Source organism: Vigna unguiculata, chromosome 7, assembly GCF_037176805.1.
Source record: "Vigna unguiculata cultivar grain cowpea cultivar isolate G323 ecotype 2 chromosome 7, ASM3717680v1, whole genome shotgun sequence".
Taxonomy (NCBI): Eukaryota; Viridiplantae; Streptophyta; class Magnoliopsida; order Fabales; family Fabaceae; genus Vigna; species Vigna unguiculata.
In genome coordinates, this window is record NC_140798.1 from 41,225,229 (window position 1) to 41,251,125 (window position 25,897).

Sequence of the window (25,897 nt, forward strand, 5' to 3'; positions counted from 1 at the left end):
AGGAACCAAAAATATATTTTTCTCTATATGTACCGACCAGTATAGGATTAAATGATAATGACATTAAATAATTAAACGAGAAAAAGAAACGTTTTTATCGGATATGTTTGAATTATTTTATGTGAAAGTACAGAAGATTAAGAGAATAGAAGCATTTGATGAAAGCTTAAAATAAATTGCAATAGATTGCAACCAGAATGTTGCAGATACGGAATTACTTCAGCATTCTTCTTGTGCTTCTCACCGAATTAACGTCTCAAGTATTTTTACCTTTATAATTAGGCGGGTACTTTTCTCCGAACAAGTACGCAATCAACAGTGATAAAACATTCTTAATCTCTTGTACTTCTGCTGAATTCCCTGACCCGCTTGCCTCACTACATTCACCCAATTCACAGTGAAAATATGTCAGAATTTGAAAATTCTATTATACCTTAGTACGATGGAATTGGAATATTATTTCAAATGAAACCAAAAAGTTAGTAATTTAAAGGGTTAATCTCCGACAGTGTTGATTCAACATTGCATATATCAGTTTTGACGAAATGTATCTGACACTATGAAATGAAAAAGAAAAAAAAAACATTAAGCAAATACCGTCCAATTTTAGCCTTAGTATAATTTTGTTTGGCGTAGTCTGCGTTATTGAATGCGCCGGAAATCTGTTCAGCGCGTATTTCCGCCCGAGTCATGTTTTGTTGTGCTCCCTCTCCATTAATGAATGCGCCATGTATACCTCTGGGTCTGCAGTTAATGTTAAATTGAAACAGTTTATTACATGACATTGGAAGGTAAATCAGAGATAGGTAAGAAGAATGATCCAAGCTATGCTGCATATTTATAATCGTTGCAGATAGGTGCACAAATGGAATTTGATCTTTCAATAAAAACAAAGTTACTTTATTAAGAAAAATGATTTTTTTGACAACTTCGTCTCCAAGGGTTAGACCAATCATGTGACACGAACAATATTCATTTTCAAACATGTTTTTGACAGGTACAACGTACGAGAATTGCTGTATAAATCTGATGAATAACAAAATTATACGTTTAAAATGGAACTAATGACACCAAGTTATCGGGTAGGAACTGAGGTGAAGTTGAATGTGAAATTGATTTTTTAGTAAACAATATACACCTAAAATACTCACTATTTATGCTTTAATCTTCTTGTTCCTGTAATTCATTTTCTCATTCAATATTTCGAAAGCTGCCTATTTTATACTCTGTATCTACTTTTTATCCAGAAATACTTCTTTTCTTAATTTTAAAATCAAACTCATACATCTTAAAAGGAAGCTTTGAATTTACCTGCGATTCAGTTATCGATGAAGTGTAGGAATTTTATTCACACTTCCATGTATTCAATCTTCTCAATTATACATAAATATCTTCATATAACTCAACAAAACTAGTCCGTTGTTGTTGCTATGAATAATGAATCATGTTTTTTAATGGTTTAATTTACATCCGTGTCTCGCGCTCTATGGGAACCGATCAAAATTATTGCTACGCGGTACCCTAAACCTTAAGTTTACCAAATACATCGTCAATACTTTTCTTTAAGAATTCTCCCTTTTCTTTAGGGCAAAAGTTACCTCCTTTAGAGTAACATATGTGTTTATCTTTGAAACTAGATCGTCTTAATCATTATACTTAGGTTTCTTTGAAAGAAATCATCACGCTTAGTCCATTAGTCATAATTTAGGAGAATGGTCTTTAATATCTATATTATCGTCCACCATTAATCAACTGCGTTAATTGGATATTCTTGAATCTTTGTTAACATTCACGTGAAGTTATTATTTTTCACATATTGTTCATCGACAAAAACAAATTTATTTTTGTTCACTACTAAATAATTAATGAAAAAAATGCACCAAAAAACTAGAAACAAAATACAAATTATAATTATTTCCTACGCTTAGATAGTCATTCTTTCAAAGTCTGTCATATTTATTTTTGAAATTTTTTATGTAATTTCTTTGTTACTCACGGAACGTTAATGTTATTTAAGATTTTTTTCTAAATAAAAAAAATTATATAAAAGAAATTCGTAAATAATTACCATTTTCTTGTAATAAAATGAATATCAAATTTTCATTTAATATAACGAAATAATATCTATAACAATATATAAAGATGATTCTCTTTTGATATACATTTTAAAATATCAATTTTACCCTTTAAAATATAATTATTTATTAAAATTTTGAAAATTGACCGTTACTTTTACAAACTTTTTTTTAAAAATCGTCTATCTTTCTTCTCTTTTTTCTTTACTTAACAACAATTATTTTCTCATCTTTTCTTATATATTTCACTTTATTTTTAATAAATATAATTTTATTTTATATATTAACTTAAAAAAATCACATTATCATTACCTACTAATATAATATCATACATATTTAAAAAATGTTGTGTCTATGTGTACACTAGTAAATAATAATGATAATAATATTTGTTTCACTATTTCATAACGTTTCACTTTTTTTATGTTAATTGGTCATTTATTTTATAGGATTTAAATCATCTTGGATTAAACAGGATAATTATATTTCAAAAAATCCTAACGATTTATTACGTTTGTTCTTAAATATAGTCATTCAAACATTGAACCAGTAGATCATATATTAAATTTTGACCAGCTTTTAAATAATTAAAAACTGATACGGGTATAATATTTGTTGGTTGAATACGTGAAAAAATTAACAAGATCCAATTTTGCTATCCCAATGGCACATTTTGGTTTGGGACCAAACTTAAGGGATACCAAGATAAAATGTTAAATATGTTTTTAGTATATGAACTTTGATGAAAAATTAAAATTTGTTATTGTCTAAAATTTTGATACATTTTAGTTTTCAAACTTTAAAAATGAATGGATATAATCTTTTTATCCAATTACGATAATATATTTTTTTTGTGTCAAACATATGTTTTATTAGATATTGGAACCTGTGAGACAGTATAAACAACTCAAATATACATTTTAAATTAATTGGATTAAAAAGACAATATATGTTCATTTCTAACATTTAGAAATCAAATTGTATTAAAATTTTAGATAAAGACGAATTTTAATTTCACCTGAAATTAAAAACATATTTAATATGAAAAATATATAAAGTTTTTAAAATTATAAATGCGTTAAAATTAAAATAGTATATATATATATATATATATATATATATATATATATATATATATATATATATATATATATATATATATATATATATCGGTACTCATCGATGCCCATGGAAAAATATACAAGAAATCTTTCATATATAGCATTTTGCTGAGTTTAAATGCAATAAAAAAGTTGAGCAGTAAACCATTAATGGAAGACTACCAGGATGTTAATAATGTAGTGTGAACTGTTTTTGAAAATAATAATCGTTTAAAAATTAAGATAAAGGTAATTAATTGTGTTTCCCATTGTATGTGTTGGTTCCTTTACTTTCCCATTTCTTTTTTTTTTTTTCAGTGACCTTAAGACTTAAGAAAGACCACGTTTGGAGAGTAAGAGACCTTAAGACCACTGTCGAATCAAGTTGCCAATTAGAATATTCCGTGTTATTATAAAATGGAAAAAAGTTTCTAACATTTTTTAAACACGCTTGCCTAACTCCATAAAAATAGACCAAGTTATTGGTTGGCGTGCAAGAGAATTTTTTATGTTAAATGTTTTCATCATTTTATATTTCAACAGATTTTAAGTGAAATATATGCTTTTAATCTTCATAAAAAAATATTTTATTTTCTTTTAATTTGTATGAATTTAGATGTTGGAAATTAATAATTATTAAAAATTGAATATATATATATATATATATATATATAAGGATTGAAATAAATTATTTTTAGGAAAAAAAATAGTATAATTATAATGGCTAGATAATTAATTAAATTATGATAAATATTGGGAAATATTATTAAAATACTAAAATAAGAGCTATTTTTAATGAATTGTAAATTAACTTTGCATCAATTAATCTAGAGGGGTTTTTTCTTATTAGTTCTTATGAAATTTTATTTTTTATTTGTTTATGAAATAATTTTGTTTGTAAAAGAATTGCATAAAACTGTTTATAGAAAAATTTCAACTGAAGGGTAGTTTGGATGATTTATGTGATTCATTTTGTTTATTGCAATTTTAATTCTCTTGCAAGAATGAGATGTACCGATTAGATTCATGTGTTTACTAGAATCATATTTTTTCACACTCATTTTCTAGTTTGAGTAATTGAGATGTCACCACTCTCCTTCCTCCACGAGGGTCGATTTAAATTTGACAAGTTGGGATGCCTACAAAAATTAATGAATGGATAACTTAATAGTTTTTTTTTATATTATTTTGTAGCTCTTACATTAGTAGACCTAAGTTGGGTAGGTAAAATCATATATAAGCAGGTTTAGGGTATTCTAACCTCTAACATCTCTCATATTCCTTATCTTGTTTTTGTGTGTTGATCTTATTACTTATATGCATGTGTCGAGGTAATGTGGTTTTGAGCTAACAACATCATTTATGTTATGAAGAATACACATAATAGATTTAGGGAGGGTGAAATGAAGGATTTGAGATAAGTGTGGTGGTTTTTACTATGAGAATTGAGAGGTGAAAAATGAATGAATTTTTAGAAAAAAGTTTGTCAAAGATTTGATGGATTTGATGGATAAAAAATGTTATAATAAATAAAATTAAAAAATTATGCATTTGCTCTTGTTGTTAGAAGTAATATGAAGTAAAGAATTGATGAATTAAAAAAATTAATGTAAAAGAATATGTTGATGATCGGTTTTTAAATAAAAAATTAATAGGTCTAGTTAATTAAAAATACAAATGTTATTACTATTAAAAGAAGTTTTAATATATTAATTCAAAAAGAAATGTTCAAATTAAATTAAAGTAAAATTTGAATAATTAATTTTTAATTAAAAAATGAATAAAAATACAGTTAATTTCAAAGACAATGCATGGGTTGAATGGATAATTTTAATTAACTTTTGTTCCAGGTGATATATATATATATATATATATATATATATATATATATATATATATATATTGTGATTACATGAATATTAAATATTGTTGTGAATATTATTTTTATCTTACATTTTATTTTGATGTTGAGTTATTTTTCAAAGAGAAATATTTTTAAAAGCTTTATATTTCATTAGTGTTATTACTATAAATTAATATAAGTATTAAACGAGAATTTTTAGATTCATTGAATTAATTTAAAATAAAATTGGACGTTCATCGCAAGGATTGTTCCTGTTCATGCAGGAATCTCATTAAGAATCCTAACCCTCGCTGCTTTTTGACGGCATGCAAAGTCATGAACACAGTCAAGACTAAAAATAAAAAATAAAGGTGTAATGTGAAATTATGATTAATGATGTAGGGTTATTTGGTAAAAGCAGACAATAATTACATTGTTTACCCGCACATTCCCTTACGAGTGAATATTAAATTTTGTATATTATGCAAATCAGCGCTCGCACTCACGCAGAAATCACTTGAAATGAACAAGACAATCACTCGTGAATCTGTCTATTCCAACAATAATTACTTGGATGTGAACAAAGTGTAAGAAATAAAGGGAACACATATTGTGACAAGGTGTTCAGTTAACAATTGTATAATGTATTTATAATACATAAATAAGTCACTTTTGAAAATACTAAGGTGGAAAGGGAAGAAATATTTGATAAGACAGAATTTGATGCTTAGGCTTGAATTAAGTGATGGAAATATTTAATATAATTTAAAAAATATATAATTAAAATGTTATCTTATGGTTAATACTATTTTTATGTACATTTAATTTTGTGGGTAAATGATATTTATAATGAAGGATTATAATTTTATTATGAATTAATATTTTATTTAATCAAACTAGTTAGAATTGACTTTTAAGTCTATCTCTATTATTTATAAATACTTCCTATTTCCTATTTATACGAGAATAGATAACAACAAACAATAGAATTCGTATAAAAGTGTTTTGTCTTCTTCTCTATATTATTTTTTAAGACATTGATGTTCATAAGATTCAGAGGAGATTATTCGCTACATTCGATCGATCTAATGGATTGTTGTATCTTGGAAGAGAAACGCAAATCATTTTGTTTGTTCAGTGCAGTGGATGTGTTTTCTCTTCAAGAATAACGTTATGCGTACCTCAACCTATGATATTTTTACTCATTTTGTCATTTACTTTTTATCTTTTATTGTTGTAAAAATTGTTATATCTTATTAATATTCTTAATTCATATATATGTTTTAGTATTATTATTCTTATAATAATAATAATTAGTTTTATTATTATCAATATTATTTTGATTAATCATTTTTAACATTCAAGATAAAATCTCAAAGATCTTATATTTTTATTTGTGCTTATGTCCAAATATATGGATGTCATCCTCATTAAGTGGAGGTCTTTGAAAGTATACTTACCCACCTAGAGGTTCTCTGAGAGTGAGAGTTTTTAGTGGATGTTAGAAAACTAATTAAAAGTTACCACAAGTGTTATTTAAACTTTACTTATAGGAAACATACTAATTACATAAGGAGAGTTAATGTTAACTTGTAACAAATAGATATACTGTTTAGATGTATGAAGAATACGATACTTAAATTATATGTACTATATGAAAGTTTATATGCAAATATGTACATATGATTTTTATGATAATTTAAAATGTATATAATATTAGAGATTAACTGATTGGGAAATTATCAACAATAAAAGATGTTTTGGATGAATTGAAGAATCCTCAGACGAACATTTAAGCAAATTGCAGAGATAAAGAGAGATTGCTGATATAGGATGTATAATTGAAGTTTAAAAGACGGTTGATCCTTATTAATGAAAATAATGTAATAAATATATTTGCACTATATACATTTACATTTTAGAAATCAATAAAGGAAGGAACAGAAATATATGAATATAGAAAAGAATATATATTATTCAAACCTGATAATCATAACATACATTTATTCAACATCTTGAATAAACTACCTTGTAAACAAAAGCGAGAGGTGTAGCTTAAAGTTTTTTCTTTATGTTATCTCAATGGAGTTAAATTGGGAGGCTATAGTGATATCTTTTTTGATGAAATAAATATTACGATTAACTTCTAATAATATGCCGTTGTTTAGTTTCTTGGTCATTTCCTTTTTTTGTCAGAAATAGATATTTTTGATGTATTTTTTATATTTTAAAAAATATTGCATTTCAAGATGAATATGTCACAAAATTATTAAACATAAGAGGCCAAGTTTTTATTAAAATATCCTGATAAAATTAATCATAATTAGGCGTACGTATCCCACTCTCCAACAAAAACAAATTATCTGAAAATAGAAAAAAATTTCATGCACCAATATAGAAACAAAAGTTATCCGAGAGAAAGAAATGTTACACAAGTTGTCCTAGAGAAAGAAATGTTACAGACCAGATCCTCATATCTATCATAAATTACTGCAACATCATGCGTGTGCTTCTGAGCTTGCCAAAGTTATCCTAAATTAAGGTTTCAACTGAAGGGTAGGATGATAACACTTGGTCATTGTTAGGAATCTGAGTGTGAGTCTAAATCTCACATTCAGTAAAAAAAATTGAGAAAATTGAGCATCATATAAGGATGATGACTCATAAATCTATCGTCTTAAAGTTTTGGGTTAATGGTTGTGTCAATCTCTTATTTGTAGGTTGGATTCATGTCTCATTGGTGTTGTATTTTTCAAATAATCCTCTCTCGAAAGATCCAACAGTGATATCAGAGACAAAGGTTCGTGTAGTGATCAGCTTAGAAGAGGTCATGTATTGACCGTCTTCCTAACTTCTGTCAGGCAAGCGTGTCTCGTTATGTGAACGACAGTACGAGTAAGGGGTACTCGTGATTTGAAATGCTTCTGCTCGAGGGAAAAGTGTACAAGTAAGGGGTATTCGTGACTTGAAATGTCACCTTAAGGTTTTGATTCAAGAGTAGTGTGAATATCTTATGTGTGAGTTAGACTCATGTCTCATTGGTGTTGTATCTCTCCAGTAATCCTTGTTCGAAAGACCTAACAGTGGTATCAGAGTCTCTCGAAAGACACGCAATAGTGGTATCAGAGCGGAAAGTTCGTGTGGTGACCGCCTCAAGTGAGTGCTTATATCGAAAGTCTTTCTGATAGTGAGTTAGGTAAGTGTGTCCCGTTATTCATATTATTTTCATGGTGTTTGTTCTCACTTCCTCTATATTTTTATGTTTATTTTTCTCTTGGACTATAACAAAATGAATATGCAATAATACATGAATAAATGACATCTCCCTACATTGGTCAAATTAAATGTGATAATTCATGCAACTTTTCCTAACATACAATGGAATATAGATGCCCAAAATAACACAATGACTTTTAAAGGTTAATGATCATCAATTTTGTCTCTTCCAGACGGATTGCCTCCTGTCAACCTGACTATTACTGTTACATTTACTATTCTGACCACGACTGTCCACATGAACCCTTTCTAGACAATGTCAATCCATTAGTTTCTCACTCGAGAAAAATAATAATAATGTTGTATAATTATTAGGAAGGAAGTAAATATGAATATAATATAATTATAACTTGTGTAATTATGGTATGCATCTATATAAATATCAACTTTATAAATTGTGAAATATCTTGATAAATAGTGAATGTTTTATAATTTTCTCTACTATAAGAAGAGTGATCAATTAGGACGTCGTAATTTTTATATTTATTTATAACTTAATTGAGTTTTATTTTTGTAAAAAAAAAGAAAAAAAGAACTTTATATTTTTTTCGTTAAATTAACATTAACACTATTTAGAAGAGTCACATGTCAAAAATTTAGGTCTGTCACATATTAAAAATTGGATTATCTTCTATTTTAACATTTTTTTTTTTCAATTTTGACACCGGAAACATTTAAAGTAAAAAATAACCTAAATTTTGACACGTGATATACTCATGTGATTCTTCCAAAATATTAACATCAAATTAAAAGAAATAAATATATTAATTTTCTTTTCTTACAAAAAGTACTCAATTGAATCTTTTAATAAGTATAAAAATAAAGATTCAATTAAGTTAAAAAAATATAAAAAAGACGAACACAAATAAAAAAACCTAAATATACAAACTAAATTACTTATAAAAACTTTAATAAATGATAGAAAATCAATGAAAGGAAACATGGGTTGTTATTTGTATTTTGTTTATAGACACGCCTATAAACAATGATTAACTTATTATCATCATAGATTTAAGTGTAAGACTACAATGATATTTTTTTCGATAAAAGAAATATCATGATTAACTTATTATATTCCGTTGTTTAGTTTCTTGCGTCGTTTTCCTTTTTTGTCAGAAATAGATATTTTTTAATGTATTTTTCATATTTTGAGAAATCTTGTATTTCAAGATTACGAGACACAAAAAACGACATATTTACTAAAATATATACATAAAATTAAACATAATCATGCGTATTTTATTATCCAACAAACATATAATATTAACTGAAAATACGACAATTTTTCATATACCAACATAGAAACAAGTACAATTGACAAAAGATAAAGAAATGTTACAAACTGAACTATTCATATTTATTTTCCAATGAAATTACTACAACATCCTTGAGCTTATGAAGGTCTGAACTCATTTGCTTTTATGTCCACCATCAGCTTTATACTTTCCACCTCGAACTAAGTATATAATAAATTGAAATAAAGCAGTCAAAAGGTTGGTTGCTTCACTTGGGCCATCACTACATTAATGCAATTGAAATAAATTGTTACAATTTCAACATTGCAGTGTACTGCAGTGCAAAGGATTGAAAAAAGTAATGATAAGAGTAGAATATTATTCCAAAAAATGTAGTATTTAATCAAACCGGTGTAAACAATATGTAGACCTTTTAGAGATGCTGTAAACATCACATGCTTTCATGGTAAATCTTCATTTGTGTTTGAATGAATAATTTAAAAAGTAATTTATTTGATGATTTTTTTTTTAAGTTAAGATAACTTTTTTAACAAGCTATTTCAAAAAATTAAAATAAAAAAAAAATTGAAATTCATTCAAATAAGAAGAAATTAAAACCTCATAACTAGTCACTCTCTCTTTATACACATTGTACATGCATACATATAAATAAGTTATTAAATATTATTTGAATATTTAAATTTGGCTAATATTTAATTTTTTAAATTTGAATATTAAAATTATATTTTTAAAATAAAATGTTATCTTAAAAAGAAACATTTAATTACTCTATTAAAAATTATATATATATATATATATAATATTTTAATTACTCTATCTAAAATAAAAAATTTAAATATGTATTTCTATTTTTTTAAATTATTAATGTTTAAGAATGTTTTTAGTGTTTTAACTTTAACACAAAATTGTTTTGACGTAGTTTAATCCTAAATTTTGAGAATGAATTAATATTATCTTCTAATTCAATTGTGCTAATTGGGTTATTTATTCAATTAGGGTATATTTTAACTCAAATATCAAATTAAAAGATAATTTAACAAGTCTAGAAAAATTAATATGATTGAGTTAAAAGAAGTAAATAGTTTGAAATAGTTTCAGTTTTAAAAGTTTTAAGTGTTAATGACCGACAATAATACCCTAACAAACACGTGTCCAGTTAAGATATTGTAAAAGTCTAAATAAATTAAAATTGTAAGATCTTTTTGAAAGCAATACCAGATAATGGAAGCATTGTCAAGATTTTGTTTGCCGTTTCCTTCATTGTTGAACGACTTGGTAACTTGTCGAGCGCGAACTTTCAGGCCTTTAGCGCTTTGTTCCCCTCCACCACGATTAAGTAATGAATCGACTACTCCCGATCTGCATACAAAATTGAGTTAATGTTAAGTTGACACCATTTATTAGTGAGGTAATTATAATTAAAAGAAAATGTTGATATAATTGGAACTATATACATAAATACCATTTCCTCTACAATTATCTGAATTCTAAATTATCTATTACCTTTCAAGTAACTTAAAGAGTTAGATTTAGAAGAAATTTGATTGTTTCAATTTGTTTTTTTTATATATGAATCAAAGTATGAAAATTGGTTATCCATACCTTGTTAGCCACATGGAAGCACCCAAGATGAAGATGACAGCCAACAGAATATAGAGAAGGAGACTCTGACCGAGCTGAATTGGCATCTTCGATAACTAATTCAAAGTCAGATTATAGTAGATAGGGTGAGAAGAACTATCCAAGAATGCATATATTTATAGGATCCAGAGAGGTGCTCAAATGAATTTTCATGTTTCAATATAAAAATTGCTATAAAAAAGACTAAACACATATTACTTTCTTATTCAAAAAGGAGGGAATGGATCATATAACAATTCAAAAACGTGCTTGCACAATTTACCACTATATTATATACATAAAGAATGGTGCTTCTTCATGCAAATGGTTTAACTATTGCATCTCAAATTATTATGTTGCAGGCATCAACCTCCTTCGCACATATATCACTTCATTTTTCTCTTAACTCTACTATCTAAATTCATCTTCAAATCCAAACCTACCTTAAATTTGAATAAAAATCCTTGAAACACATAATTTTTGGCGTACATATTTATATGAAAATTTTAAACATGACCTATCAGTTAATGTAATCATCTTTCAGACCAACTCAAATATTTAAACAACCATAAGAAAAAAAATCTTTTAATATAGCATTTTGCTGAATTTAAATGCAATAAAATGTTGACCAGTGAACCATTAATGGAAGACTACCAGGCTGTTAACAAAGTAGTGTGAAATATTATATCAAGTCGTTTTAAAATAGTAAACACTGAAAAATTAAGATAAAGGTACGTAATCATGTTTCTCAGTGGTATGGTATGTGTCGTTTCCTTTTCTTCAAAAAATAAAATAAAATTCGGAGACTCAGTGGGTCTTCTACGTTTGGGAAAGAAAAGAAGGCGTTTCTTTGATAGTGTAAAGTAAACCCTACGCAATGAGTACTGTTGAATGAAGTTGCCAATTAGAATAGTCTCACACTCTCAGTTATTATGACACAGAATGGATCAAGCTTTTTAACTTTTTGCAAACAATTGTTTCTCACTTCAAAAAAGAAAAAAAGGAAAAATTATGAGATTTTTTTTATGTGAAATGTTTACATTTTTGGTTTTTATATAGTTCAACAAATTTAAGTAAAATATATTAACTTTAAGCTTATAAACATAGTTTTTATTTTCTTTTAATTTTTATTAATATATATATATATATATATATATATATATATATATATATATATAAAATCCCAATTTTGTGTGTAAGTATTTTTAAGTATAGTAAAAAAAATTTTTGTGTAATTATAATGATTGTATAATTAATTAAATTATGATAATTTGACAAATATTTTTAAAATATTTGTTGAAAGTTTCACATCAAGTATATATAAATCAATTTACAATATATAAGTGAATACAAACCTTATTTAATTTTATAAGATTGAGTTAGACTTAAATTTCATATCTTAATATGATATTAAAGTCACGAATTAGACCTATTTTAGCAAATTTTGTTATTTGTTAAGTCTATTGTTCTTCTATCAAGTCATTATCAAATGACCTATTAATCTCTAGTCTCAAACTCAAGATATATATATATATATATATATATATATATATATATATATATATATATATATATATATATATATATATATATATATATATATATATATATATGTCTTGGTGTGAGTGGAGTTGCGCTGGAATAGTCTCACATTGACTGGAGGTAAAACCAAATAATATATAAATAGGACAATGGTACTATGACTCCCTAATGTGATTTAATGTGAGTCATTGATTAATATACCACTACCACTATCATTTTATTTTTAAAAAAATCAATAATCCACACTAAGTCAAGTCAGGAAATAAATGATGAAAGTCAAAAAGTGAGGAGTCAAAGAATAATTTTCCATATAAATAAGTGGAAGTCTTACCTTATAAGCAATAAATTTTGCAAAATTGAATTAAACTTAAAATTCATCTAATATATATATATATATATATATATATATATATATATATATATATATATATATATATATATATATATATATATATATATATATATATATATATATATATATATATATATATACACACACACGCACACGATAAGAACTACTTTGTTAGTCTAATTAAAATATAAAATTCTCATTATTATTATTATTATTATTATTATTATTATTATTATTATTATTATGTCATAACAATTATAATTGGGATGTGCAGTCTACTGTAGTTACATATTACATGATTAATTAATATCAAATTCTAAATAAAAATCAACACTATAAATCTAAAATGGTTCGCTCATTAAATTTAATAGTGATATAGAGTAGCTTAATTTTGTTTCTTAGAGTCGTCATAAAAGCAAAAATAATGTAGTGCATATGGTTAACATGTGAAAATCAAAACCCTAATTTTAGCTCTGCATTTCGTTTGGAAAATGATGCCGAGTAAAGTGACAGTTACAGATATTCTTAGGAAAATCTAGGTTGTATTATGAGTGTCATGTGTGGTAGAATCAACTACTCATTCTTTTTTCTAGTAATGGGATAATATATTGTTTTCCGTAGTATGTAAAAAATATCTCATATTCAACCTCGTGATATATATATATATATATATATATATATATATATATATATATATATATATATATATATATATATATATATATATATAATACAATCTAAAGATATCATTCATGACCAAGTAATAAAGATATGGCTTAGTGTCTGCATAACGGTTGTCATTTGTCATATTTAGAATGAAAGAATTGAGGTCACTTTTAAAAATCCAATGGACAAAAAACTTTTCACTGATAAACAATTTAATGTTTGGACATTACTAACAAAATTTTAAGTTTAAGGTCCTCATTGATGTTTATGCCTAAGAAGGAAATGTTATCCTCGTTAAACCAAGAAGATGGGAAGGTAAAATGTAAGATTAAGCTTAATTAATTAATACGATTCTCATTGTTTAGTGGTGAATGGATAGTCAATGTTTTAAATTTAAAAATAAAAATTTCAATATAAGTTATATCAACAATAATTCGATAAACATATTTATGTTGTGTATTAATTGATTACGAATATATGAACAAAAAAGAGTTTCTATGTGGATTGTCATTGTTTCTAAAGACTTGTCAGTAATATATCATGTAAGTTTTTTAAGATATAATAACATCTTTGGATACTTCATTGATGAGCTAAATTTAAATAACGGTTCTTGTAACGGTTTAGGGCTTCATAATTATTTAAATGACAATATTAACTATAATAACTGCAATAATAAAAACAGTAACAACTATTAATTTATATAAATTTTCATATGACTAAAAGATAATAAATATTAAACATATCATTCATATTTTTCTCATATTCTCAGAAGTGTTTAAGAAAATCATAACAATAGCCATTAGATTTTTTCTTTTTAGAAATTTCCATCCGCCACATACAAACAAAATCACAAAGAGAGAGAACACATGTAATAGAAATTACTTCAACATCCTTCTTTGTATATGAAGATTCCGTCAAAACCTCACTCCTTTTTATCTTTATCAGCAGTTCTGTAATTTTCTCTTCCAAATAAATTCGCAATAAAATGAAGGAAAACGTTCAACATATCAAGCAATCCGTTCAACATATTGAGCAATCCGTTCGAACTTCCTTCGCTGGTTTGGCAAAATAAAGATGGTGTCATAATTTGAAAGTTGCGATAACCTTAACGATAAAATTAATTATGAAAGGATAATGAAATTGAAAAATCATATTTTGACTTCACAATTTGATTTTATTTTGTATTTCCTGACATAATTTAATGTAAAACGTTAATTAATATACCATTATTTTTTTAAAGAAAATCAATGTCTAAAAATAAATTACCTCAGGAATATAAAATAAAAGTCAAATTGTGTAAAATATCAACGTCCTTACAATTAAACACAAAAATGTACAGATGAGTATTTCTAAAAAAAACCTGGTCGAAACAATAATTGTAGTGTCTTGAATCCTTTGTTGGCCCCTTTTGACACGAAAAGAATTTTCGATCACATCTGGAACTTGTACATTTGTCCGAATGATTTGTTGTGTGCCATCTTTATTAGTGAATGCGCCATTCATACCTTGGGGCCTGCAAAATTATTAATAAATGTTGAGTTGAGAGGTAATTAATTTGAATGAATGAAATGTGTTTTGATACAAACCTCTCCTAACTCTCTTGAGAATCTACGTATAGGAGACTAAATACTAGAAATGATGAATTGAGTGCCTCACAATATACATGGTTTGAGACATAGAATTTGTGTATCCCGTGTATGAGGTAAAAAAGAACAAAAAATGAAGAGAAGAGAAACTAAGAGTGTGAGTGTTCCTAGCTTATGCCTCTTCCTGGAACAGTAATATAAACTAAGACTATTGTTAGTGAAAAACCAACACGGCAAGTGCACCGGTCACACATAGCAAGTAATAAGTATGTTATCGTTCTCTCCCAAGGGACTTGTGCAACACATGACAACTCTCGCAATTCACGACTCAATTAGACACAAAGTTCACAAAAATACTAAGAAACTCTTTTTGTATTTTATGAAACAGTTGGTGTGCAACTAGAAATTAACATAGTGTATTTACAATTTGTCAAGATTAGACTTCAACCATTTCATTCTCATGCATTCTAAATTATCTCAATTCCATATTCATGTTAAAATCAATTCACAAGAATACTCAAATCCTATTCCTAGAGCCTTTGAGCCTATGATTACTCATCAAGTTTCAATTCTTGAATCCTCAACAAGTGAAATCATGCATTAGTTTCAAGAATCTAAGATTACTAATGAACCAAGTTCTATTCCTAGATACAAGCATCCATTAGGTATTTAATTTCAAATCTAGATTCTAAAGATGTTTCCCAACACCTTAAGAATCACAAATCAAGCATGGGAACAATCCACATCAAGCATTAAGCAAGGAAATCAAATACTAACATGAATTGGAAAAGCATATAAATTAACAACACAATTTTACACAAGAATTCAATGGTTTACATCTAATCTCAACAAATAGAAATTGCTCTCCATGGTGGAGAACCTAGGGTTTTACAAAATTGAATAATAAGGAAGAAATTGGAACCATAAAGTAGAAACAATCTCTCTCCCAAGGTTCTTGAATACTGCTCATGGTTCAATTGCGCCTCCCATTCGCATCTCCGCCTTCAATTTTGTAGCTCATCATCCTCTCCAACCTATAAGGGGTAAAACCTCCATGGATGAAGAAGGAAACCCAAGAAGGAGAAAGGAGAGTTTCCCAACACCCCTAATAGCCTCCAAGAGTCTCTCCCAAGCACCCAAGGTGTTTCTATTCGTTAAAAATGAGGAATCTCCTAATACTCTCGTAGAAACATGATTAAATAACCATATTCGCGAATTGGGATCGATATTCTCGCCCAGCGGCTTCATTCTCGCCCAGCGAGGTCTAAAATCGACGTTTTCAGACATGTGCTCGCCCAGCGACTCGAATACTGCAGTTCTGATATGCCATTTTCGCCCAGCGAGCCACCAGCTCGCCCAGCGAGTGACCCTGGCGCCTAATGATCGTTTTTTGGCCTTCCAAGGGTTGTCCAAGGCAGTATATACATATAGGTGAGTCCTTTCTCCATGTTTGCAGTGCTGGACTTGATCTCGGTGCCCCTCGACATGATTATTTGTGTAAAAGTTAATCGTTTATGTCCAATCATGCTTCTTTGAGCTTTAGCTTGTTTTCTTCCACCAGAATTACTTCCTATTATTTTATTTCACACACTCATAATAGAGATTAGAAGTAAAAAAACATAAAACAACTAAAATACGAAACAATGTAAAAACAACATAAACTAGAGGATTAAACAAGATAAAAGTTATGTAGGAGTTGATTTTATTCACAAAACTTAACATCAATAAGAGGTAGAAAACAACGTTATCAACTATGCTGTTTACACAACTACCCTCTCAAAGAAACTGAATATAATTTAGGTAAAGTTGGAATTTAAGGCGGAGAATGCATAGATAACCTGTTATTATTTTAAACTTGTACTGTCAAATAAATTGTTTTCTTTATAAAAATGCACAGTTAGGTTGGTCAACCAACACTCTTAAAAACAACATCCTTTACTTCATTGCAATTCATAAATATAGTGTGTTTGTGTGATGAACATATGATATTAAAACATAGTTTAAATCATGGTATAAATCTTCCATGATTACATGCACTGTATATGACACCCTCCACCACATCATGAACCTAAATATGTACAATGTTCTTTGTGTCAGCACAATTAAATGTGCTGATTAAGTAAATTAGTAAAAAATGCATTGAGATATATAATTCTTGATGCGATTATGCTGGAGTCATAAACCATGCACGTATTATAGTAATTAAGACTTATTATTACTCTAAATGTTATAGCTAACCTTTCTCTAAAGTTAATGACAATGTGTTATAATTAACAAGAGTTCTGAACGTGAAGAGTTATATAATTAGATTATTGTACACATATTTCATCTTTCAATTATCTAAATTCTAACTTATCTATACATATTTCAAGTAACTTAAAAGACTGGGAATCAATAAATTGTTTTAATATTTAAATATTGAAATCAAAATGGTTATCCATACCTTGAGTTATGTGTGAAAAAACGTATCAATATCAAAGCACCCAACAAGAGCAGTACGAAAGCCAACATAATATTAACAATAAAATTGGGATCTGTGGGTGGAGTCTGCATCTTAAATGATTAAATGACTGTAAGTTTAAAGGCTGAGAAGAATCATCCAAGGTAAGCCTATTTATATAGATGGAGGGATGCTTAAGAGGAAAATTAATATTTTAGTAACAATTAAAGTAATAAAAATGAAAAAGTTGTTTTCGAAAAAAATATTAAGCACATGTTACCTTTTTATTAAAAAATGATAAAGGAGGGAATTGGACTTCATTCACTAGTTGTTGAGCATCGAAAAATAAGGTTCTACATGGTAATACCGTGTACAAAAAGAATCGTGCTTCTTAAACTTATTATTATCAGGGCAAGAAAAACTTTTTATACCGGTTAAAAAAGAGATTTTTATATTGATTTTAGAATTTGTATAGATATATGCGATATAAAAAATATCCAATCAAAGTATTTATTCATTTGGTTTTCTCTTTGAGTTTGGACACCAATAAATTTCTCATGAGTTGTGTTTATTGCTTATGGTACTACAACAATTTGAAGGTTAATCTATAAAAGGTGATGACTTTATCGACAATTAAGACAAGATACATTGTCATGATAGGCAATGAAGGAAGTTTCATTAATGAAGAGTCTAGTCAAAATGTTGAAGGCTCAAAATCAAGTAGTCACACTCTATTGTGACAACAAAATGTTGTAAAATCTATTTATTGCAAAATATGCAATTGTAATTTGGTCATGATAGTTAGAGTAGTTTTGTTTTGGTTATTATTAATATAACAATTTGAATTTGGACATTACAACATATATTACTGTTGCTAAGCTATTGCAAGATATTCATTACGAGTCATGGGTTTTTAACTCATCACCATCTCTCATCACATAAAAATGTGGTCTGGTGCTCTCTAACAAGGAGACAATTCAACTTACATATATTTCTCTCAAGGGTTTCTTTTTCTCTTTTCACCCTTTATATCTTTATTCTATTATCCTAGATTATTCATACTCTTCTAAAGAGTTTATCTTACTAGTTTTTATTATTCTCGGAATATATCTGAGATCTTCTTATTGTGTCCTGAGAGTTTTGCTCATATACTACGGATAAATCTTTAAAGATAGTGTTTCAACTTGTCTAAAAAATTTACGCATTCATATTCTCATCATATTTTTTACTACACAAAATGCAACAGCTATCTAAGAATCAAGACTACCATGAAAAAAATTAGGTTCATTAATTTCAAATTGCATTTTGTATGAGAGAAGATTGCTCAAGGATTTGAAAGTGGGAAAGGTCTCAATAGATCATAATCTGTCTTATGTATACAATTACAATAAGTTCTTTAATTGTTTGGATCTATTCTAGTTGATTGGTGATTACAATTACAGTAAGTTCTTTAATTGTTTGGATCTATTCTAGTTGATTGGTGATTAATCATGTAATGACCTCAGTGAGTGATTCTCACTTAAAAGATTTGTGTTGAATCATAGTGAAGATTTATGAAGCTTTACTCAATAAAATCTTATTAAGGTTCCTATATCCTTATGGCACTACATCATTTTATAGTATCAAACTTTCAACCCTAAATTAGACTGTAACTTTTTTCATCTGCTATAATAGAATCCACTCTCAAAGCACTATTCATGTGACTTCTTCACTATTTAGACATGATTTACGAAAGTTAGTTATAACAACTATTTTTGTATAAAAATGATCTTATATCTACTGTTTTAACTAATCGATATTTGAAAGTTCACAGAAAATTCAAGTTATAATTTCCATTATTACTGAGTTTCTTATTATGAATGTAAAATTAAAATTTGTTAACACCTCAATATAATTATATTAAATTCCTCTGTGTTTTTCTTTTGTTCTTACTCTTCTTTGTTTACCGTCTAGTAGATTTCTTCATTATTTTTCCACAATAATTATATTTAATTAATTAGTTTTTCGTACTTGAAAGTTATTTGTCATTCAAGTCAAAGAGATATCCTAGGATAGAAAAAGGATCTTAAATTTCTATAAACTCCAATAATCTAGAAAACATAAAAATTAAGTTTTAATTTGTATGAAACATCAATTTCTCAACTCATTAACATGTGAATTACAAGAAAATTTTTAAATAATAACTAATTTTAGTGATCTAAAATATGTTTAAAGATCAATTCTTTTAATAGTCAAAATTTTGATTATTAATGTTACTGGCCAGTTTAGAGATCAATTTATAATATAGACTATTTTAGTTATCAATTTAAAAACTAATTATAAGTTTTTAAAATTATTTTAGTTATCAATAATTTTTAATTTATAAATTGGTATCTAAATTTATCGTTATAGTGATTAATTATTTTTTGTCACCAAAATTAATCATTATTCAAAGATTTTGTTTGTAATAATGGGACAAAATCTAGAAAAGGTTAAATATACGATTTTATAAGAATAAAAAACGATCCTCACTATGTCCCTCTTTCATTGGTATTATTAAAACAAAATTTCAAAGAAATCATAAATTTTACAAATAAACAAATAAATACTTTAAAGTTTAACTTATATACCTATATACAACTTAAAAAGGTAATCTTTGTTATTTTTTGAAATCATCCTAATAAACATATATATGAATACGTTAAGAAAATAAATCAAGCACACATACTGATTTTTCTCCGGAGGGGACGACTTTTTTGTGTTGTTTACGAAGAGCATATATAGGTATTTTTAACATAGCAAAAGATAATTCTTTTAATTATTATTTTTCATACTGGATTAAAACCAAGGAAAAATAATGTATAAAAAAAGCCACCATAAAATATTTACCTTTAAATAAATAAATATTGAAAATTCAAATATGAATCTAAGTCCCACATTAAATAAAAATCAAAAAATTGAACACCATATAAAAATAAATGTCCATAAATTTATTGTCTTGATGTTTTAAGTGTTTATGTGAATTGAACTTATGTTTGTTATAAGTGAACTTTAGGTTGAATATTTATATCATTATATACGACTATTTTATCTTACAGACTCTGTTAACGAACAATACTTTCTTATTGATCTAGAATTTTAACTTTAATGACCATATTCTTACACCGAATTTGAACTTTAATAGTTATTGTGTGAACCGTAAGACTTGTGCAGTGAGAACCTTGGAAAAACTAGTCCGTTGTTGTTGCTATGAATAATGAATCATGTTTTTTAATGGTTTAATTTACATCCGTGTCTCGCGCTCTATGGGAACCGATCAAAATTATTGCTACGCGGTACCCTAAACCTTAAGTTTACCAAATACATCGTCAATACTTTTCTTTAAGAATTCTCCCTTTTCTTTAGGGCAAAAGTTACCTCCTTTAGAGTAACATATGTGTTTATCTTTGAAACTAGATCGTCTTAATCATTATACTTAGGTTTCTTTGAAAGAAATCATCACGCTTAGTCCATTAGTCATAATTTAGGAGAATGGTCTTTAATATCTATATTATCGTCCACCATTAATCAACTGCGTTAATTGGATATTCTTGAATCTTTGTTAACATTCACGTGAAGTTATTATTTTTCACATATTGTTCATCGACAAAAACAAATTTATTTTTGTTCACTACTAAATAATTAATGAAAAAAATGCACCAAAAAACTAGAAACAAAATACAAATTATAATTATTTCCTACGCTTAGATAGTCATTCTTTCAAAGTCTGTCATATTTATTTTTGAAATTTTTTATGTAATTTCTTTGTTACTCACGGAACGTTAATGTTATTTAAGATTTTTTTCTAAATAAAAAAAATTATATAAAAGAAATTCGTAAATAATTACCATTTTCTTGTAATAAAATGAATATCAAATTTTCATTTAATATAACGAAATAATATCTATAACAATATATAAAGATGATTCTCTTTTGATATACATTTTAAAATATCAATTTTACCCTTTAAAATATAATTATTTATTAAAATTTTGAAAATTGACCGTTACTTTTACAAACTTTTTTTTAAAAATCGTCTATCTTTCTTCTCTTTTTTCTTTACTTAACAACAATTATTTTCTCATCTTTTCTTATATATTTCACTTTATTTTTAATAAATATAATTTTATTTTATATATTAACTTAAAAAAATCACATTATCATTACCTACTAATATAATATCATACATATTTAAAAAATGTTGTGTCTATGTGTACACTAGTAAATAATAATGATAATAATATTTGTTTCACTATTTCATAACGTTTCACTTTTTTTATGTTAATTGGTCATTTATTTTATAGGATTTAAATCATCTTGGATTAAACAGGATAATTATATTTCAAAAAATCCTAACGATTTATTACGTTTGTTCTTAAATATAGTCATTCAAACATTGAACCAGTAGATCATATATTAAATTTTGACCAGCTTTTAAATAATTAAAAACTGATACGGGTATAATATTTGTTGGTTGAATACGTGAAAAAATTAACAAGATCCAATTTTGCTATCCCAATGGCACATTTTGGTTTGGGACCAAACTTAAGGGATACCAAGATAAAATGTTAAATATGTTTTTAGTATATGAACTTTGATGAAAAATTAAAATTTGTTATTGTCTAAAATTTTGATACATTTTAGTTTTCAAACTTTAAAAATGAATGGATATAATCTTTTTATCCAATTACGATAATATATTTTTTTTGTGTCAAACATATGTTTTATTAGATATTGGAACCTGTGAGACAGTATAAACAACTCAAATATACATTTTAAATTAATTGGATTAAAAAGACAATATATGTTCATTTCTAACATTTAGAAATCAAATTGTATTAAAATTTTAGATAAAGACGAATTTTAATTTCACCTGAAATTAAAAACATATTTAATATGAAAAATATATAAAGTTTTTAAAATTATAAATGCGTTAAAATTAAAATAGTATATATATATATATATATATATATATATATATATATATATATATATATATATATATATATATATATATATATATATATATATATATATATATATATATATATATATATCGGTACTCATCGATGCCCATGGAAAAATATACAAGAAATCTTTCATATATAGCATTTTGCTGAGTTTAAATGCAATAAAAAAGTTGAGCAGTAAACCATTAATGGAAGACTACCAGGATGTTAATAATGTAGTGTGAACTGTTTTTGAAAATAATAATCGTTTAAAAATTAAGATAAAGGTAATTAATTGTGTTTCCCATTGTATGTGTTGGTTCCTTTACTTTCCCATTTCTTTTTTTTTTTTTCAGTGACCTTAAGACTTAAGAAAGACCACGTTTGGAGAGTAAGAGACCTTAAGACCACTGTCGAATCAAGTTGCCAATTAGAATATTCCGTGTTATTATAAAATGGAAAAAAGTTTCTAACATTTTTTAAACACGCTTGCCTAACTCCATAAAAATAGACCAAGTTATTGGTTGGCGTGCAAGAGAATTTTTTATGTTAAATGTTTTCATCATTTTATATTTCAACAGATTTTAAGTGAAATATATGCTTTTAATCTTCATAAAAAAATATTTTATTTTCTTTTAATTTGTATGAATTTAGATGTTGGAAATTAATAATTATTAAAAATTGAATATATATATATATATATATATATATATATAAGGATTGAAATAAATTATTTTTAGGAAAAAAAATAGTATAATTATAATGGCTAGATAATTAATTAAATTATGATAAATATTGGGAAATATTATTAAAATACTAAAATAAGAGCTATTTTTAATGAATTGTAAATTAACTTTGCATCAATTAATCTAGAGGGGTTTTTTCTTATTAGTTCTTATGAAATTTTATTTTTTATTTGTTTATGAAATAATTTTGTTTGTAAAAGAATTGCATAAAACTGTTTATAGAAAAATTTCAACTGAAGGGTAGTTTGGATGATTTATGTGATTCATTTTGTTTATTGCAATTTTAATTCTCTTGCAAGAATGAGATGTACCGATTAGATTCATGTGTTTACTAGAATCATATTTTTTCACACTCATTTTCTAGTTTGAGTAATTGAGATGTCACCACTCTCCTTCCTCCACGAGGGTCGATTTAAATTTGACAAGTTGGGATGCCTACAAAAATTAATGAATGGATAACTTAATAGTTTTTTTTTATATTATTTTGTAGCTCTTACATTAGTAGACCTAAGTTGGGTAGGTAAAATCATATATAAGCAGGTTTAGGGTATTCTAACCTCTAACATCTCTCATATTCCTTATCTTGTTTTTGTGTGTTGATCTTATTACTTATATGCATGTGTCGAGGTAATGTGGTTTTGAGCTAACAACATCATTTATGTTATGAAGAATACACATAATAGATTTAGGGAGGGTGAAATGAAGGATTTGAGATAAGTGTGGTGGTTTTTACTATGAGAATTGAGAGGTGAAAAATGAATGAATTTTTAGAAAAAAGTTTGTCAAAGATTTGATGGATTTGATGGATAAAAAATGTTATAATAAATAAAATTAAAAAATTATGCATTTGCTCTTGTTGTTAGAAGTAATATGAAGTAAAGAATTGATGAATTAAAAAAATTAATGTAAAAGAATATGTTGATGATCGGTTTTTAAATAAAAAATTAATAGGTCTAGTTAATTAAAAATACAAATGTTATTACTATTAAAAGAAGTTTTAATATATTAATTCAAAAAGAAATGTTCAAATTAAATTAAAGTAAAATTTGAATAATTAATTTTTAATTAAAAAATGAATAAAAATACAGTTAATTTCAAAGACAATGCATGGGTTGAATGGATAATTTTAATTAACTTTTGTTCCAGGTGATATATATATATATATATATATATATATATATATATATATATATATATATATATATATATATATATATATATATATTGTGATTACATGAATATTAAATATTGTTGTGAATATTATTTTTATCTTACATTTTATTTTGATGTTGAGTTATTTTTCAAAGAGAAATATTTTTAAAAGCTTTATATTTCATTAGTGTTATTACTATAAATTAATATAAGTATTAAACGAGAATTTTTAGATTCATTGAATTAATTTAAAATAAAATTGGACGTTCATCGCAAGGATTGTTCCTGTTCATGCAGGAATCTCATTAAGAATCCTAACCCTCGCTGCTTTTTGACGGCATGCAAAGTCATGAACACAGTCAAGACTAAAAATAAAAAATAAAGGTGTAATGTGAAATTATGATTAATGATGTAGGGTTATTTGGTAAAAGCAGACAATAATTACATTGTTTACCCGCACATTCCCTTACGAGTGAATATTAAATTTTGTATATTATGCAAATCAGCGCTCGCACTCACGCAGAAATCACTTGAAATGAACAAGACAATCACTCGTGAATCTGTCTATTCCAACAATAATTACTTGGATGTGAACAAAGTGTAAGAAATAAAGGGAACACATATTGTGACAAGGTGTTCAGTTAACAATTGTATAATGTATTTATAATACATAAATAAGTCACTTTTGAAAATACTAAGGTGGAAAGGGAAGAAATATTTGATAAGACAGAATTTGATGCTTAGGCTTGAATTAAGTGATGGAAATATTTAATATAATTTAAAAAATATATAATTAAAATGTTATCTTATGGTTAATACTATTTTTATGTACATTTAATTTTGTGGGTAAATGATATTTATAATGAAGGATTATAATTTTATTATGAATTAATATTTTATTTAATCAAACTAGTTAGAATTGACTTTTAAGTCTATCTCTATTATTTATAAATACTTCCTATTTCCTATTTATACGAGAATAGATAACAACAAACAATAGAATTCGTATAAAAGTGTTTTGTCTTCTTCTCTATATTATTTTTTAAGACATTGATGTTCATAAGATTCAGAGGAGATTATTCGCTACATTCGATCGATCTAATGGATTGTTGTATCTTGGAAGAGAAACGCAAATCATTTTGTTTGTTCAGTGCAGTGGATGTGTTTTCTCTTCAAGAATAACGTTATGCGTACCTCAACCTATGATATTTTTACTCATTTTGTCATTTACTTTTTATCTTTTATTGTTGTAAAAATTGTTATATCTTATTAATAT

The 25,897-nt window shown here is 26.2% G+C and overlaps 2 protein-coding genes across 2 annotated transcripts in view; both read right to left on the reverse strand.

Moving 5' to 3' along the window:
• Positions 1 to 241: 241 nt before the first annotated feature.
• LOC114189764 (uncharacterized) overlaps positions 242 to 25,897 on the reverse strand; it is a 33,152-nt gene continuing 7,496 nt past the window's right edge. The window contains exon 3 of the mRNA XM_028078444.2: positions 242 to 377. Within this exon, the coding sequence (XP_027934245.1) occupies positions 257 to 377 (121 nt within the window). The 3' untranslated portion in view covers positions 242 to 256. The remainder of the gene's footprint in view (positions 378 to 25,897) is intronic.
• LOC114189765 (uncharacterized) lies at positions 9,542 to 11,269 on the reverse strand. Its single transcript, XM_028078445.2, has 3 exons — positions 11,153 to 11,269; positions 10,766 to 10,909; positions 9,542 to 9,812 (listed from the first exon to the last, which is right to left on the reverse strand). Exons 1-3 carry the CDS (start codon positions 11,236 to 11,238, stop codon positions 9,704 to 9,706), a joined length of 339 nt encoding a protein of 112 aa, XP_027934246.1. The 5' UTR covers positions 11,239 to 11,269; the 3' UTR covers positions 9,542 to 9,703.